The sequence below is a fragment of the Centroberyx gerrardi genome, chromosome 5 (genome assembly GCF_048128805.1).
Source record: "Centroberyx gerrardi isolate f3 chromosome 5, fCenGer3.hap1.cur.20231027, whole genome shotgun sequence".
Taxonomy (NCBI): Eukaryota; Metazoa; Chordata; class Actinopteri; order Beryciformes; family Berycidae; genus Centroberyx; species Centroberyx gerrardi.
Window position 1 is genome coordinate 22,010,584 of NC_136001.1, and position 16,038 is coordinate 22,026,621.

Consider the following 16,038-nt stretch of genomic DNA (forward strand, 5'->3'; position numbering starts at 1 on the left):
TTTTAGTGCAGTAGTGAATTCATCAGAATGACGATTTTCAATCGTGACCCTAATAACAAAATCAAGCACTTTCATGCACTTCCTTCCTAACTGAAACACTTTCCTAACAATGAAATTTCACAACCAAAATTAAAGAAGTTCAAACACATCTGTGAATCCTTTCATTACCCAACTAGGATTTTTTAAACTACATTGTTAAATTAATCGTAATGACCATCAGCACCACAAGCCTCGAGCTATAATTCTTGCCTTAACAGTCAGCAGGATAGAACAAGCCTCAGAGTTTATTATTTGATCCATATTGGAGGATCAAGCAGACTATTGGGGCTACTGCATCCTTACAATGACATTTACATCTTTTTACTTTTGCTCGTATTTAGTATTTTCATCACAATTTCACAACAATATTCTAATCCTACTATACAGGTAGGTTCAGATTTGTGAGGTCTGGATAAATGTGGTTCACTGTACATAATAATGCAGACATGAAGCCTGAATATGATTAGAACAGTTTTTATTAATTGGTCTTTGCAGTGCTGGTTGATTGCAGGTGGTTTTAGGAATGGAGCAAAAAACAAACAAACAAAAAATACATACCTCACCATACATAAGCACTTTACCCCTTCAATCCTCCAACAAATGAAACAATATTTTATATGTGCATATTACTGTATGTAAGTATTTAAGGGCAGTACCAGTATTTTTGGAGAGTCACTACTTCAGACTGTTGTTTATCTTTTCCCCATGATTGATATGTTATTAATTTTCATACAGCATCACACTGCATGTTAAATATTTAAAAAAAACAACACAATACAGTAAAATTACTGCAACAGTTGTCCACACTAACCCTTGGAGGTGTCACTTTTCTGAGACTTTGTTCAGCCTATAATAGGCTACAAACTGACTAATTCTCCCCCTCTGTAGACTCTGTACAAAAGTAACATGGGGCAACCTTTCAGGAAGTGACACCTCAGAGGTTGGCAAGCCATCAATTGTTGCAATTTTAATGGGTTTTTGAAAGTTTTTAAAAGACATTTTCAGACACACTGGAAGTCTACAGCGGAGATCAATCACTGGAAATATGGCTGCTAAATATATCAATGACAGTCAATATTGGCAACATTGATTCAGAAAACAAGTGTCAAAAACACTAGTACTGTCCTTGAAGACATGACATGTGAACATCATTAATTTTGGCATTTACACGTTGAAATATTCCGGTGATCCTTTCATTTCACTCCTCTTCACTTTTATATTCCATTTCTCAGACCTCAATTAAGAAATCCATTGGGTGCAAGAGTCTGCAAGGGTTATAAGTAACAAAAAATATCCCACGGCATAACCCCGACACTTAGATGGGCAATGCATTGAACGAAACTGAAATCCATTTAGGTTAGGTCAGGTCTAGACTCAGACGCTGTTATTTCTCCCCATATCATTCACCGCATTTCAGCTTTTTGTCTGAGTCAATTCTCATCCTGGAAATATGGGTGTTCTAGTGCATTCAGGGCAGATATCCGTCTCAGGGGGTCAAAGGTTAGCATTTCCTGTGAAAGAAAGAACAGTCTTAGATTAGGGCTGAGTCACCATGAAGTTTCAGGTCGAAAAGCTGCATTCATTCAGATTGTAATGCAAACCATTTTAGAATCGACCGCGGAACAATTACGTGAAATTTGGACGCAATTTAGCGGCGAGTCTGCATGGCTCTCATTTCACCAGCAAATGTTAACAATATGACTGCCGCTGTATTTCATAACTACATAGTACTAAATACCAGTTTACAACTCAAAAAAATTGTTTTAGTGGGGATTTACTCTTTGAAGCTGATGCATGCTGCTAATTGGCATTCAGCTTAATATGACTCAGCTGTGCAGCTGCCTTTTGTAATTATGATTTAGTTACTTCAAAATGTAAAGTCCTTTCTCATGTATTTTGTCCACCACCCTGTACTTTCTATATTTTTATTTTTCTATATTATTATACTATATATAATAAAACATGTAAATAATATAACATACATTGGTAAAGTCTCTGCTACAGGCAAGCAACATTTGCATTTCTTCTTTCAGATCTGCTGGTTCATTAAATCTTATTCAAGGATAAAGATTTTAGATTTTAGTCAGTGCTGCGTGAATGTGATGCAGAAATAATAATTTTCTCTAATCAGAGCCAAGACTTGCCCACCCTCTTAGTTTTGAGAGTATTTAGCCTTGATAAATGACATTAGCTACAAGAATTTCCAATGTTGCACAGAGAAATTCTTGTGGCTCGTGTTAATCATCACCAGACTATGAGCAAAGAGGAATTACATCTGTAATCTAAGGCGGCTTCTGTGTTGAAAAGTGAATAACGTACCAGCAGCAGTTGCGCCCCCTGCTCATTTATCTCTGGAACAAAGTCTGTGATTGGGCGGGGGAAGAGAGGGGGGAAGTTTTTTCTTGAGAGTGTAACATCAGTTGGCCACTCTTCTTCTGGTGGCAAGCCAATAACTCTGAAATTACACAATTTACAAACAGAAAGGTGATTATATGATCAACTGTCAGGATACACTTATAGCACTTATAACAACTTCTTATAGCCAGTTAAATGTGTTCAAAAAAAGAAAAGTGATATATTTATTACTCACTGAAATATTTTCCCCAGTTGGTCCACTTCTGATTCTCCGCAGAACAAAGGTCTAACAAACAGAAGAGTTTGTACCAAAGTTAATATACTGAAGAAGATGTATCACCTGCTGGTGAAGTGTTACTTTGCTAATCTATGTCTGCGCAATTCCTGTCTGTGCACCTGGGTAACCAGTAATATGATGCTATTTAGGCATCTTGACCCACCAAGGGCCATGAAAGATTCTACTCTGTTTACATCTAAATAAATCTGCAATATCTCATTAATATCAACAGGAATGTGGCCACGACATGTTCACGATACTGTGAGCCATGAACCTTTATAGCTCTCTCTCTGTCGTGTCATTTTGAGATGATTCCTGATACTGAACAAGCTTGGTGTAACCTGTCCATGGTGCCATTATTAGGAGGCAAGAACCTTTCTACCCAAGCTCAAACCAGCCTGGAGGTAGAGGCATGCAATACACATTTTTACCACTAGATGGGAGTACTGTGTATATCAAGCATTACATTGGTTCTCAGCTTAGCTGGGAGAAATGTTGCAGACGAGATTGATGAGTTAGAATTTAGTTCTGGCTTCCTGGTACACTTCACCGCAGGAAGCCACATCACAACATATCAATACAAGGTGTAAAAGGTGTTTGTGTACATGCTATATAACTGCGGTAAGTTTTAAGGGTCTGTGGAAGAAGCTCATACTCTGTGAGCAAAGCATTGAAAAACTGTCAGTAGTTTGTGCCAGCATGCATGCTGCTGGACCCTTTACCAGTGTTACAGTCCAGCATTAGCATTATATACTGTATGTCAGGCAGTGCCCAAGAATACACAGATGAATTGGTGCCAGTAGAACTTTTTCAAGCCAGGGGAAGACGACCACATCCACTTCATTTGAGGAATGGGCAAAATAACCAGTAATGAGCAGGTCACATTTAAAATTCAAGCCCGCCAAGATGTATTTTTGTGTGTTTGGAGTCCATTCTTAGGCCTGGTTACGGCCTGGTTAGACTGAAATTAAACATATGGATGTTCTGTAACATAATCTTGTATATGTGGCCTGTTCCCCCACTATCAGTGTCCAGCCAATGGAAAACAGGGCCGCCCCATTGCCTATTTAACATAATTTTCATCACTTTGCATACCAAAGTGTCCTGGTCTGTTTTCCCCTGAATGATCTCTTCATAGTCAAGCTGCAGCTGACTGAAAGAACTGGTCAGATTTCTCGTGAGCTTTTCCAAATGTTGCAATGCGCTAATGGGAAGTGGTTGTTTGTTGCGGTGGGAACAGCACCATTGTATAGATGTGAAGATAAAAGTATGTGTACATGACATACACATACAGTGTGAATAATGTTATATCTGTCTTTTGTGTTTTAATGATGTTCCATATGACCTTTTTCAGTTTTGGCAGTTATGGCTAAAAAACAATAATCGTCTAATTGCAGAAATGCCAGATCACCTCCAAAATCTAATCACTTGTCCCTTGGCCCAAGGCCCATCTGTCCACCTAATTTCATGGAAACCTGTTCATAAGTTTTAGAGATGTCCTACTGAGAAATAGACAAACAAACTAAAAGGTGAAAACATAGCCTCCTTGGTCGAAGTAATAGACATTTCCTGTATGGAAAGTAAATGGTAATCACAAGTAATATGGTAAACATGACAAAATGAGGGAAACTAATGTGGAAGTTTGTGTGTGGATTTGTGCAGAAAAGCTACTTATCCTGCATTCAAACCCAGAAACGTGTATCCTTTCATTTTCAGGACACTGATGGTGGGGAAAAAATTGCCAACTCAGCCTTTCTCAGATTCAGTAAACTGAAATAACGTGCATCAGGTACAATAGCATGTAGTGGGTTACTTGGCCCAGGACATATCTTCCCCACTGCCTTTCAGAAGTGGGGAGGGAGAGGGAAATCTTGCAGTTTGAAAGTCTTGAATGAGACGACTATATTAGCTGACGTTAGCATTTTCACAATGTATTGGAACTTAGGCCAACATTCAAATTTTTTCAATTTTTGGAATGTCAATGACATTCAATTTTAAAACATATACAGCCCATTTATTTTGTAGTTGCCTTCTTTCCCTCTTTAAATTGAGAACTGCACACTTCATTACAAAAGCTGGCATTTGTGCAGACAATTCAAATTAAATTTAGACCTTGGAGACCACATATACCTCAGATGTACCTGGATTCAAACACTACCAAAGGCACAGCTGTATCAAACTATCAGACAGTCAATAAAACAAATTTATAGAGTATATCTTATGTGGCCATTTTTATTCTGCTCACTCACTTGCGTCTGAACATCTCAGCAAAGATGCACCCAGTGCTCCAGATATCCACAGGTGTGGCGTATGTGGACTGCAGCAGAACCTCAGGGGGTCGGTACCACAGAGTCACTACCTGGGAGACACAAGCATGGGACCGTCAGTAGTGGTGGGACTGGCTATTTATTATTTAATTTTAAAAGAATTTGTGAGCATTGGAAATATAACAAATATAGGGAAGGACCGTGATCCTTACCACAGGAGTGAGGGCCATGTGGCAGCTGTAGATCCTGGCCAGTCCGAAGTCGGCTAGCTTCACCTGGCCTTGGCTGGTCACCAAGATATTCTCTGGTTTCAGGTCTCGGTGCATCACACGATTAGAGTGAAGGAATGCCAGACCGCACAGCAACTGCCGCATCAAGTCCTGCAATAACACACAGGCATATTTTAACTACAACCTCCTTGCTAAATAATTGAATAGACTGTTTTGAAACACCTCTATATAGCCTAAATCACAAAATAATCAAGCCTTCCCATACCGACTTTTTCCGCTCCAACTGAGGACGGCGACCTTTTGATACAACACCTGGTTTTCTAAGCATACAAGCTTAGATTCTCTCAGTTCTTACTTTAATGCGGCCGGGGGATAGTCCTGCTGCAGGCGCTCTCTCTAGGTAGGTCTTGAGATCTTGGTCCACATGCTCAAATACTAGAGTGACTTTTGTCTCTTGGGCCGTCCTCTGGGTAGCACATACATCCATAAGCCTGGGATGTCCAAGAAAAAACACATTATGTTCTCCATGAGAGGCGTTTCATGGTGAATTGTGGAAAATACACTTCAGTGAGCCATAGACAGACATATGAACCTTTATAATTGTCTTACTTGACCACATTGGGATGGTCAAACTGCTCCAGTCTTTTCAGCAGAGCCACCTCTCTGACTGTGGAGACAGGGAGGCCATCCTGGTCCGTCTGGACACGCACACTCTTCAGGGCCACAAACTGTCCGCTCTCCATGTCCCGGGCCTTATAAACAGTCCCATAAGCGCCCCCTCCTATCTCTGCCACTGGCTCATACTGGACACTGGTGCCGTGGGCCATGGCCAGGCTTAAACAGACTGAGACTGACAGAGACAGAGAAATGAGATGCAAATAAATGATGAAAAATTAAATACATTGTTACAGACATCGGACTACTTAGAATAACATTTGAATACTTGTCTTACTCTCAGCAGCCTACATACCCCACCTGCCCCATATACAACTTCTTACCTTCTATGATGCTGATTCAGTTCCCCTAAATCAGATATATTAAAAAGGCATAAGACTCTACTGAAGAATTCACATAAGTTATTCTGACTTCTTAGGAAAGTCCAATCGGTATGCATGAACAACTCTCTCCCAAAGGTAGGAAGCAGAGATACCAAGAATATATTCTATCACATCATACCAATGTACAGCCTGGAGCTGTTGTACTGACAATGAACAAGGGACTAACTCTGCAAACTCATCCAGTTTGTCTGAGCTTTTGCATCCAAAGTAGCTTCACAGCGGAGCGATCGCTTCCAAACAAGAAAGCTTATCCTTACGTTATGCAAGATCAACGTGCGATATAAAATAATATAGAACCCCCTTCCCACCCTTGGGTCCCACTGCCCCTCCCACCCGAAACATCCCTCCACCCAACCCCACCCAACTCCCAGCCCCTGGATAGGCTACAGTTGCTAAGAAAATATACTATCATAACAGATAGCAGTAAAAGATACACCCCACAGGCATAAACACAGACAAAAACAACAACTGACATCAATGCCATGCATACATAGAAAACAAATAAAGATTCACACACACAAAATTAAACCTCAGCTGTGTCTTTTACTGCCTGCCGATGTTTTGGTAGGCTACAAGACCTTTATCAAGACATTTCTCATGACGTCTTACCATGAGATACACCATGTATATGTTATGAGAAATTCACAGCAGAGGAGAATTTTATGTGTGGGAAGTTGTTTTCTATGGGTGGTTCGATGGGCCAGCACCAAGTTTGTTATTCCAGTAAGACATGATGGTGATTGCGTAATTCAAATTAAATAAAAAGTGTAAAAATATATCCTGGGGTCCTGATGGGCTCCATGCTTTTCCAATTTATTCTCTGTGAACGCTCTGTGCTGTACATGGGGAGAAATAAACTCCTCTCCCTCTTATTTCTGGCTGATGGATGTTGAATAATAAAGACTGAACTGTCCTCAGGCTGAGGAATAACATATTGCAAAAGCTGAAATTCAATGGCGTTCCCCTCCAAACCTTTTACTTCCCGTATTAGCCGATACTCCTCAACAGCCCTTATGCTTGAACATCCATTTTTAAATCCATGTTCAGTCACGCTGCCAGTATTCGCCCTCCGAAATACTTTTCAACAACTTTCAAGTGTCGGCAGATTAGGCTTTTATGTGCTGCGAGTGTCAGCTGTAAGTCCTTGAATAAAGAACTCTGGAAATCAATTGAAAAATGTCTCCAATTTCACCTGTGGCAGGACTACCCTTTGATTTTGCACCAAATGAACTTAACTGGTGAACAAGCACTTCTCCTCTTCACTCTCTACACCTCAGCTTTCAGATTCAGGAGTTCTCTGAGGAATCCTGAGCTGCATCAGAGCAAGGAGGACGAGTACGGGAGTCTGGGGGATAGATTCATCTTGTGGTGCAAGGAGAACCACCTGCAGCTCACAACAGTAAGTCAAAGCAGCCGGTAGTGTGCTTCTAACAGACAAGCAGCCACTCACCCTGCCAGTATCCAAGCAGAGGATGTGGAGGTGGTGCAGTCCTGCAGGCTCCTGGGGGTCTACATCACATTTAACAACAAACTGGACAACAGACGACTCCGCACCTCCTACCAGTGTGTAGTGGCCAATAATTCATTTTTGAGCTATAATATTTGCTATGTTATTTGAAGCCTTAGCTATTTTGCCTGCATTTTATTAGCCTCAAATTCACATTTTATTTCATTTCTTTTTGTTATACAGTTGCCTTTATTAGATAGTTTAAAGTGAAGATAGACAGGAAAGACTGGGAGAGAGAGGGGGATGACATGCGACAAAGGTCCCGGGCTGGATTTGAACCCAGGACACTGCGGTTACATGGTATGCACTTTAGACCACTGAGCCACCAGGAGGAACCCAAAGTTACATTTTAATGTATTTTAACGTATTTATATTCTCATGTATTTATCAGCGCCTAATACATTTCAAGCATTCCCTTCATACCGAATGCCAGCCGGCTACACAAGACCACAACGCCTCCAGCCTCAGCCAACTAGAAGGTGCGGAGGCCTGATCACACTACAGATGACCTGTACATATCTCTGTCCATATTTCTGGACACGTTTCTGTGCATAATGCTACTTGAAGCCCATAAAGTCACGGATGGCAGAAGCATTCGTTTGGGAGAGGAGGATCATTCAGACTGCTATCAATACTAATCAACTATCTAGCTAGCCATGCTCGCCTCTGTTAGCGCCCGTCTCCTCAGAGCTCTGCAGCTAGTTTGAGGAGCGAGAAAGTGATCAAATGTGAACTCTGTGACATGTTTTTAATGGGGAGGATTTTATTTACACTGTTTTTAAATGCACCAAATGTTTTAAAAGCCCAGGAGCTACAGGACAAAGTACTTGACCTGATGACAGAAGTCAGTTGAAAGGAATGCACTTTTAAAAGAACACACTTGGACTCTGGACCATTTTAATATGTACAGCTTCCACAGTTGGCTCATGGACTGCTGTTCCTCCTTTGGGGTCCCCATATCAAGAACTTTGACCTGTTCGGGCGAGACCAATCCTTCTAAAGTGAGATCACCACGATCCATGGATTTCTGCCTCAAGGATTGACAAGTTGGTGTGGTAGGAAATACAACTCATCCTCAACCTAAAGCAGAACCAGAACTTGTAGTATCTAAAACTGAAACCTGCTGTGAAATAATTTCATTCAAATTCCATGTTTAGTCATCAAAACTGCTACTTCTAATCGTCCTGTCAACTTTAGATTACTGAAAACAAGGTATTTTTCAATGTTACTGCTTCAGTTGTTAACTGCTCTTCTAGCTGCTGTATTGAAGTCTCTGCTGTAAAGTATAAAGAATTTGTAATATTCTTGGCCAAAAAAGAAAAGGATCTATGACTCCAGATCTCACCCTCTGACCACCTGCCTGAGGAGCTTAGGCTGGCAAAATCACTTCTTAAAACTCATTTTTATTTTATTATTTATCTTGCTTTCATTCCTTTTTCTGTCGATTTTTAAATTTGTTTGCTCTTGTTTTTTTAATCCTTTGAAAGCGCTTTGTAACTGTGTTTTGAAAATAACAATATAAATAAACATCGTTATTGTGCAATAGACATTCTCGGTCAGCAGCAAAAAGCCTTCAAAAGGAAATCATGTCATGATGTTTTATTTTATTTTATATATCATTTATATATCATCATATGATACAGCAATTCATTGCCTTGATGTGTCAGACACTGTGTGTAAACGACAGTCACAATGGACTTGCTGAAATGGTAATGGTGTGAAAGAGATGGCAGCAAAGCTGGAGGTAAAAATTATGTTTCTTCACAGGAGGAGAGTGAGAAAAATAAAGTAACAAAAGAGAAGGAACACAATCCACTCGGAGCCAAACACTTCAACAAGGAATGTGTTGTTCTCCCTTTTTTGTATACGGCTCTCCCAAGTTTCCAAGACAGTTGCTCCGAAATCTACTGTGCTTCATATGACTGTGTTTAGAGTGAAACTCTCCTGGAAAGCAGAAGATAGATGATGACTCGGTGCTGGATGTAAGACCAGCTGCCTTTCAACAGCCAAAAGATATACTGAATCACATTTACAATCTTTTAGATCTATATGCAAATCTCAGCATAGACCTTTGGCTTCCATCAACTGTTTCACTAACCGCTGCCTCAGCTGAGGCAAACGTCTCCTCTCTTAATAAAACATTACAAATCTGCCTCCGCACAAAGGCCCGTGGGCAGACTTTCTAACAGGATTTACAAGTTATATATGGTAAGGCAAAAAACAACAACCTAAGTCTCATAATTTTAACTCAATACATGCACTGAAAATCTCCGATAGGGACGCAACAATCCATTGCATCAGTAGAAATACAGGATCAGACACTAGAAAAAGTAAACATTAAGATCTATTCATTGAGGTACGCTGATGTAGCTTAGGCATGCTATAACCACAGGTTCAAATATTAAGATGCTGCCAAACCATAATTGTTTAAGCAGTTGTTAATCACAATAAACTGAAGTTAACTTTAGTTAATAAGAGGAAGTGGTATGGCATAGTTCATGTTGTCCACTGCATTTTTTTCCTGTTATGCAAGGAAAGTTGAGCCAGAGTGTCTGTGGATAACATTCTTGCTTGCATGTGTATGTATCTACAAAACATATTCACTTTGGGACTTGGCTATGAATTAGAATGTAAATAAAACTGAGTCTTTCCTGCAAGACACGATAACCAGCTTCATTCAGCTATGCAGTGGTGAATAAAAGTGTCACCAATATAAAACAAGATTTTCAATACATTTCATACATTTTCAAAACAGCATTAATGCATGTTTTATTTTCTTGTGCAAACCTTACCTTTATGGAACTTCTAGCAAATTCTCTAATTTTATTTACTGTAATGTGAATGAATGAGTAATGAATTTAATTCATTAAGATTTATATTAGCTAAAAACTACTTCACACAGAACAAGGTGGGTACACTGATTTAATGTGAGTTTACCCTCCACAACATTTCTGATATATTTAATCTGTAGGCCTATAAACCTAGCATTCCTATGGGCTACAAAAAACAGCCTATCACTTGGCTTAAAATTCAAAAACTCAAAAACCTCAAACTCTAAGTTTGTTTAGTCTGCATTTGTTTCTTGACAGGAATCTAAATTCCTAAACTGATGTGTTTAATTCTGAAATCTGTGTTTTGTGCACATATTGGCAACATGCTAGGTAACCTATATTTCCAAAAATCATTTCACCTCAAAACAACATGTATAAGTAAGTAAAGTCACCTCTAAGCTTTTCTAAATTCTGCTGGAGTTATGAGCACTTCATAAGTTTGGATTTGTTGATAACTTGTAGTGCTGAAACAACTAGTCGATTGACAGAAAATTAATTGATTATAATTTAGATAATCAATTAATCGTTTTTGTCATTTAGCAAGTGAAAATACCAAACATTTGCTCGTTACAGCTTCACAAATGCTAAGATTTGCTTGCATTCCTCTGTTTCATATCAGTATAAAATGAATTTTGGGGGTTTTTTGTCTGCTGGTCAGACTAAGTAAGCAATTTTAAGAATCACTTTGGAAACTTGTAATGGGCATTTGTCATTATTTTTAACATTTTATAGACTAAATGGTTAAAAAATAGTTGATAGATTAATCGATAATGAAAATAATCATTAGTTGCAGCCATAATAACTTGCTTTTATTTTATTTTATAAGCAGAGCCAAATTTGCATCTAGTGTTTGCTGCTTTGTAACTACGGGCCCAGAGAGCTGATATCCAGCCAGACAAGAATTCTCCAACAAGATATTGCTGTAGGCAGCCACTCCACCGGGCTTTTGTGGGCAATTAAGAATTTAAATCAGCAGTGATCTAGTGGTTAAAAACGCAGGGGAAACTATGACCGAGATGACAGAGATCATCATTAGGCAAACAACCACTAATATGAACAAACCTCTGTTGTGAAAATAATAAGATGGGCTGGAGACATTGGCCTAGCAAAGAAAGAGAGTCAATTTCTTTTTTTCTTTTTAAATTTCAAAGTGCAACAAGTTAAGTCTGATTCCTGTGATTAAAAATTTGCTTTCCTATCGCTGGCTTTTCAAACATTTCACATGATTACAAAGAATGAATGTAGCCTACGGAAAGTGACCTACCCAGCTGCCTCATAATGAATGAGAACATGCTTGTTTGTGATCTAATTATCTCAAACCACAAGTGTCCACTGATGCTACAGGAAGTTGTCAGGCTATAATGCATTGCTCTCCTTCATTAACAACATTCCCCCATGCAGCAACAAAACATGACAAACCACCAGGGGAAACAAAAAGTCACAATGAAACAGCATTTTGAGAGAATCTTGCTTCCATAATTAACTTGACATATTTCTGGTTAAAACAGGATGTTGGGGCGGGATGTAACACGGGGAGGGGTCATTGAAAAGTGTAAACCAATGGGAGATCAGTTAGGGAGAGAAAGGCAGTTTTATTTGATGAGAGGGACAAAGGGGCGGGACTGTTCAAAAAATCAACGATTGTTTCATTGGCTGGAATTTGCATGTATGCCTACTGGCACAACATGAGGTAACCATTAAAGATACACTGTTTTCCAGGAAGTAAAAGTAACGGGATTTGATTTAAAAATACAAGAAAATAATAATGTTGTAATTTTTTTTTGCCATATATTGTTAAAGAAGCGTGTATTATGACGTGTAAGATTAGCTAACAAGGTGAAAAAGTCATATTTTCATTTCATTGTGACTTTAAGGGATACAAACTTTAGCACAACACCTGGGAGTTCATTGATGTAGTCTTAAGGTTATAAACGTGACCGCGTGTAACGAGAACTAGTGATTACAAGGAGAGACTGTCGGTATACTGTTGCATTGACTGTCCAATAGACGGAAGTTCACATTTCGCTCACATATTTATTTGTTTTCCCCCAAACGCCTATGGGACAGTGGGCAGAGCCTGTGTGAAACGGGGCACTGGGGCAGGACATCAGAAAGCCCTCTGTCCCGACACGTGGTGCTCCTCCATGGCTCTCTTTTGTTAATTAATCGGAGCAGAAAAGTGTAGCAACAACAGGCCACACGGACTTTCCTCCTTATACCTAGACACTCTCTGACGTGGCAAAGAAAACAATGTAATACTTGTGTAAAGTAGCCTACATAATGGGAGTGGGCAAAACACACCACTGCCAGCAGCTTCTGGTTTCACATTTTTGCCATTACACAAACGTGTCATGTAGCCTATGTTTCCAAAGTGCCACACAAGGATCACAAGCAGGACTATTTCATTTTAACGACAGTTTTAAATACCGTAGACTACTTACCACGTCTGTTCTTTTCTGTGGCAGGCAATCTTATTTTAGCTTTATAAAGAAGACATCCTCATTCATCTACCGCGTTAAGTCCTATATACATGAATCTGAAGTCACACCGCGTGTCTAGGCTTGGATTTGGAGGCTAGGAGTGGATCTGCTGTGGATAAGCCAGTCATCCGATATGATTTCGGCCTCCACTTTTTTCTAGCCTGCAATCTTTTGGGGTAAAGCTGTCGCTTCCTGTTGCTTCAAGCAACTCTTGGAGGCGGAGCCAAACCCTCCTGCGCTCAAATAATAATGAAAACTTATCAATGAGCTCTTCATTAGCACAGAATGGTTGAAGGTCCCTATATGAGCCTTTACTTATGTGGCATCGTATACATTTAGGCGACAGATGGTGAGCTTAGAATCCTGGCCCTAATAGCCTATAAATAGTTTATTATTTTTGGTGTAAAATAAATGTATTTATTTTTGTTTATCTAAATATTAGTCTATTTCTAAAGTTAGAATACAATAAGTCGTATCTTGTATACATCAGTGAAAATAAATGTATTTATTTTAGTATGTAACAAAATACTTTTTGGCCACTTTTGTATATCACAAATATGAATATTGACCGCAAATTAATGGTTATACTCATAGGCATATGTCAGATGTATGTCTATTTTTACTCAACATACTACAAATGTGTTTCCTTAGCAAATATTTTCTGTCTCTATCATTGTGGCAATAATGGAAAGGACTGGAAGTCTGAAAAAACACTTGCATCAGTGTTTCCATCACAGTCATAATGACAGAGCTAAAGCCACTGTTACTTTTGGCTCTTAATGCTGTTGCATCTGTCCTTCATGTAAGGCTCCATCTGATTCTTTGAATTTTAATAAAAATTCCACACACTTTCCCAATAGCACCAATGTTTAATTTATATTCATAGTCAACTGACAACTATAAGTTAATGTTGAAAACATACATTTCCTACAAGAAGGGGATTAAATAATGAAAAAAAACAAGTGAAAAGAAAAAAACAGAAGAGCTTCCTCTCCCTTATATTTCTGTAAGTCCAAACACAGATTAGACTTCTTGCTGGTTGAAGCAGGGCGTGAATCCCACTGGACTGAGGCCTCATGGACTTAACTGACTCATTTCTGATTTTTCAAGTTCACAAGCCTAAGATAGAGCAAAGCCCTACCCGCCTAAATCAAGGGAATTAGCTGTGCAAGCAGCATTAGCAACCCAATATCTGGGACATGTAATAAAAATAAAACATTTAAAAATAGAACTTGAAAGCCTAACAGTGCGTGCAAAAAATAAAATGAAAGATTGTGCACTTGTAAATCAATTATATAAAGAAAATAATGTTAGTTCATTAACATGAAGACTATTATTATCACTGATGTATACAAGATACGACTTATTGTATTATAACTTTAGAAATAGACTAATATTTAGATGAACAAAGTAAGGTGTGTGTAAAAAAAATATTATTGCATTATTTGAATTATTTTCCATCTAAGCATGTTACTTTTGCTTTGAATAATGGCCAGTATCCTTGCCAATGTCTGCAAAGTCAAAATAGTTTGAAATGTCTCAAGGTCTTAAAAAACATCCACCCTGGTGAACTGATGGCCTCTGTGTTTTGACCATCTGAATGCAGTGTACAGGAATGCACCCAGGGGGTTGTGGGTATCTGTGGTCATCAGAGGCACCTCACATTAGTTATGTGCACCTTCCAGAAATACATACTGTGCATCAGTCTAGCAGAAAACAAACATAAGTGGTTGCCAGGTCAGCTATAGGAAGGCCTGCATATTCCGACACCGTCTACAATGATGAGAGAGACGGGGATCACGAATGGGGATAAATGAGCCTTCAGCAGCAGTGCACCTCAACGTGACTGAGCCTCAGTAAAGGCTGATTTACACTCTCACAGACATGGTCTGCATGATGTGCACAGAACAGCATGTTATGGAATGGAAAACATAAGTGGTTTGGTTGTGGCTGTCTATAAAAAAGTCCAGTTGGTCAGTTGTACGTGTGTTCTGCACAACTAATGCATTGGGATTCAGTCTGTGAGTGCTTTTATCGTTTTCTTCCCATCCCCCGCTTCTTGCTGCATGCTAGGAGGAAAAAAGTAGACGCTGTCAGTGTCCTTCCTTGGAGCCAGAAATGGGGATGTGATACATGCTCAGTGACAGTGGTGTGCCCACTCTCTCACTGGCTGGGGCACAAATCTGAAACAAGGCATTACTTACCTAAAAATGCTGCGCTGCCCGGGGCCACACTCCCCAGGAGGAAACTCTCTGAAGAAACACTTTGAAAAACTCATTTCTGGTGACTTCTGAGAGAGGGATTTTTATTCCAACCATTTTTTATTGTCATCATAATAATTGATGTTTAACATATTATTTATAAAATTATAACAACGTGTTTTGTTTTTAATGAAGTGAGTCACCTAGTGAAACTACAAAAAATAAAGAATAATAAAGAAGTTATCAATTAAAAAAAAGAACAGGATAAGGATAAAAATGTGGAAAAAAAAAGTAAATAAAATGGAATAACCAAATAATTGAATAGGTACATTTATCTACATACACACATGCATTTGCATAAATACATATGCATGTACACACATACATATCCAAATACACACCTTCATACACACACACATATCCACACATACACACATATACTGTATATCCATATATGTATATATATACATATATATATATATGTATGTATATATATATATACATACATATATATATATATGAATGAGCAGGAATGTATGAATGAATGAATGAATTAATTAATTAAATTTTATTTTCGTGTCATGCCAAATTAATGGCCCATACCATTAAAGGCCCATACCATAACACTGTGTCATTACATGACACAGTGTTTTGCGAACAAAAAAATTTGCCATATAGGGCAAGGCTCAGATGGAGAGGGAGCCGTGGGTGACCCAGTCATGTGTGGACATGTGTGTGTATGAAGGTGTGTATTTGGATATATATATATATATATATATATATATATATATAT

At 38.9% G+C, this 16,038-nt stretch overlaps 1 protein-coding gene across 1 annotated transcript; it reads right to left on the reverse strand.

The window, feature by feature from the left end:
• Positions 1 to 497: 497 nt before the first annotated feature.
• cdk4 (cyclin dependent kinase 4) lies at positions 498 to 13,225 on the reverse strand. The gene is made up of 8 exons (XM_071910034.2): positions 13,006 to 13,225; positions 5,778 to 6,018; positions 5,524 to 5,659; positions 5,151 to 5,318; positions 4,921 to 5,030; positions 2,630 to 2,680; positions 2,359 to 2,494; positions 498 to 1,550 (listed from the first exon to the last, which is right to left on the reverse strand). Exons 2-8 carry the CDS (start codon positions 5,993 to 5,995, stop codon positions 1,470 to 1,472), a joined length of 900 nt encoding a protein of 299 aa, XP_071766135.1. The 5' UTR covers positions 5,996 to 6,018; positions 13,006 to 13,225; the 3' UTR covers positions 498 to 1,469.
• Positions 13,226 to 16,038: the final 2,813 nt, after the last annotated feature.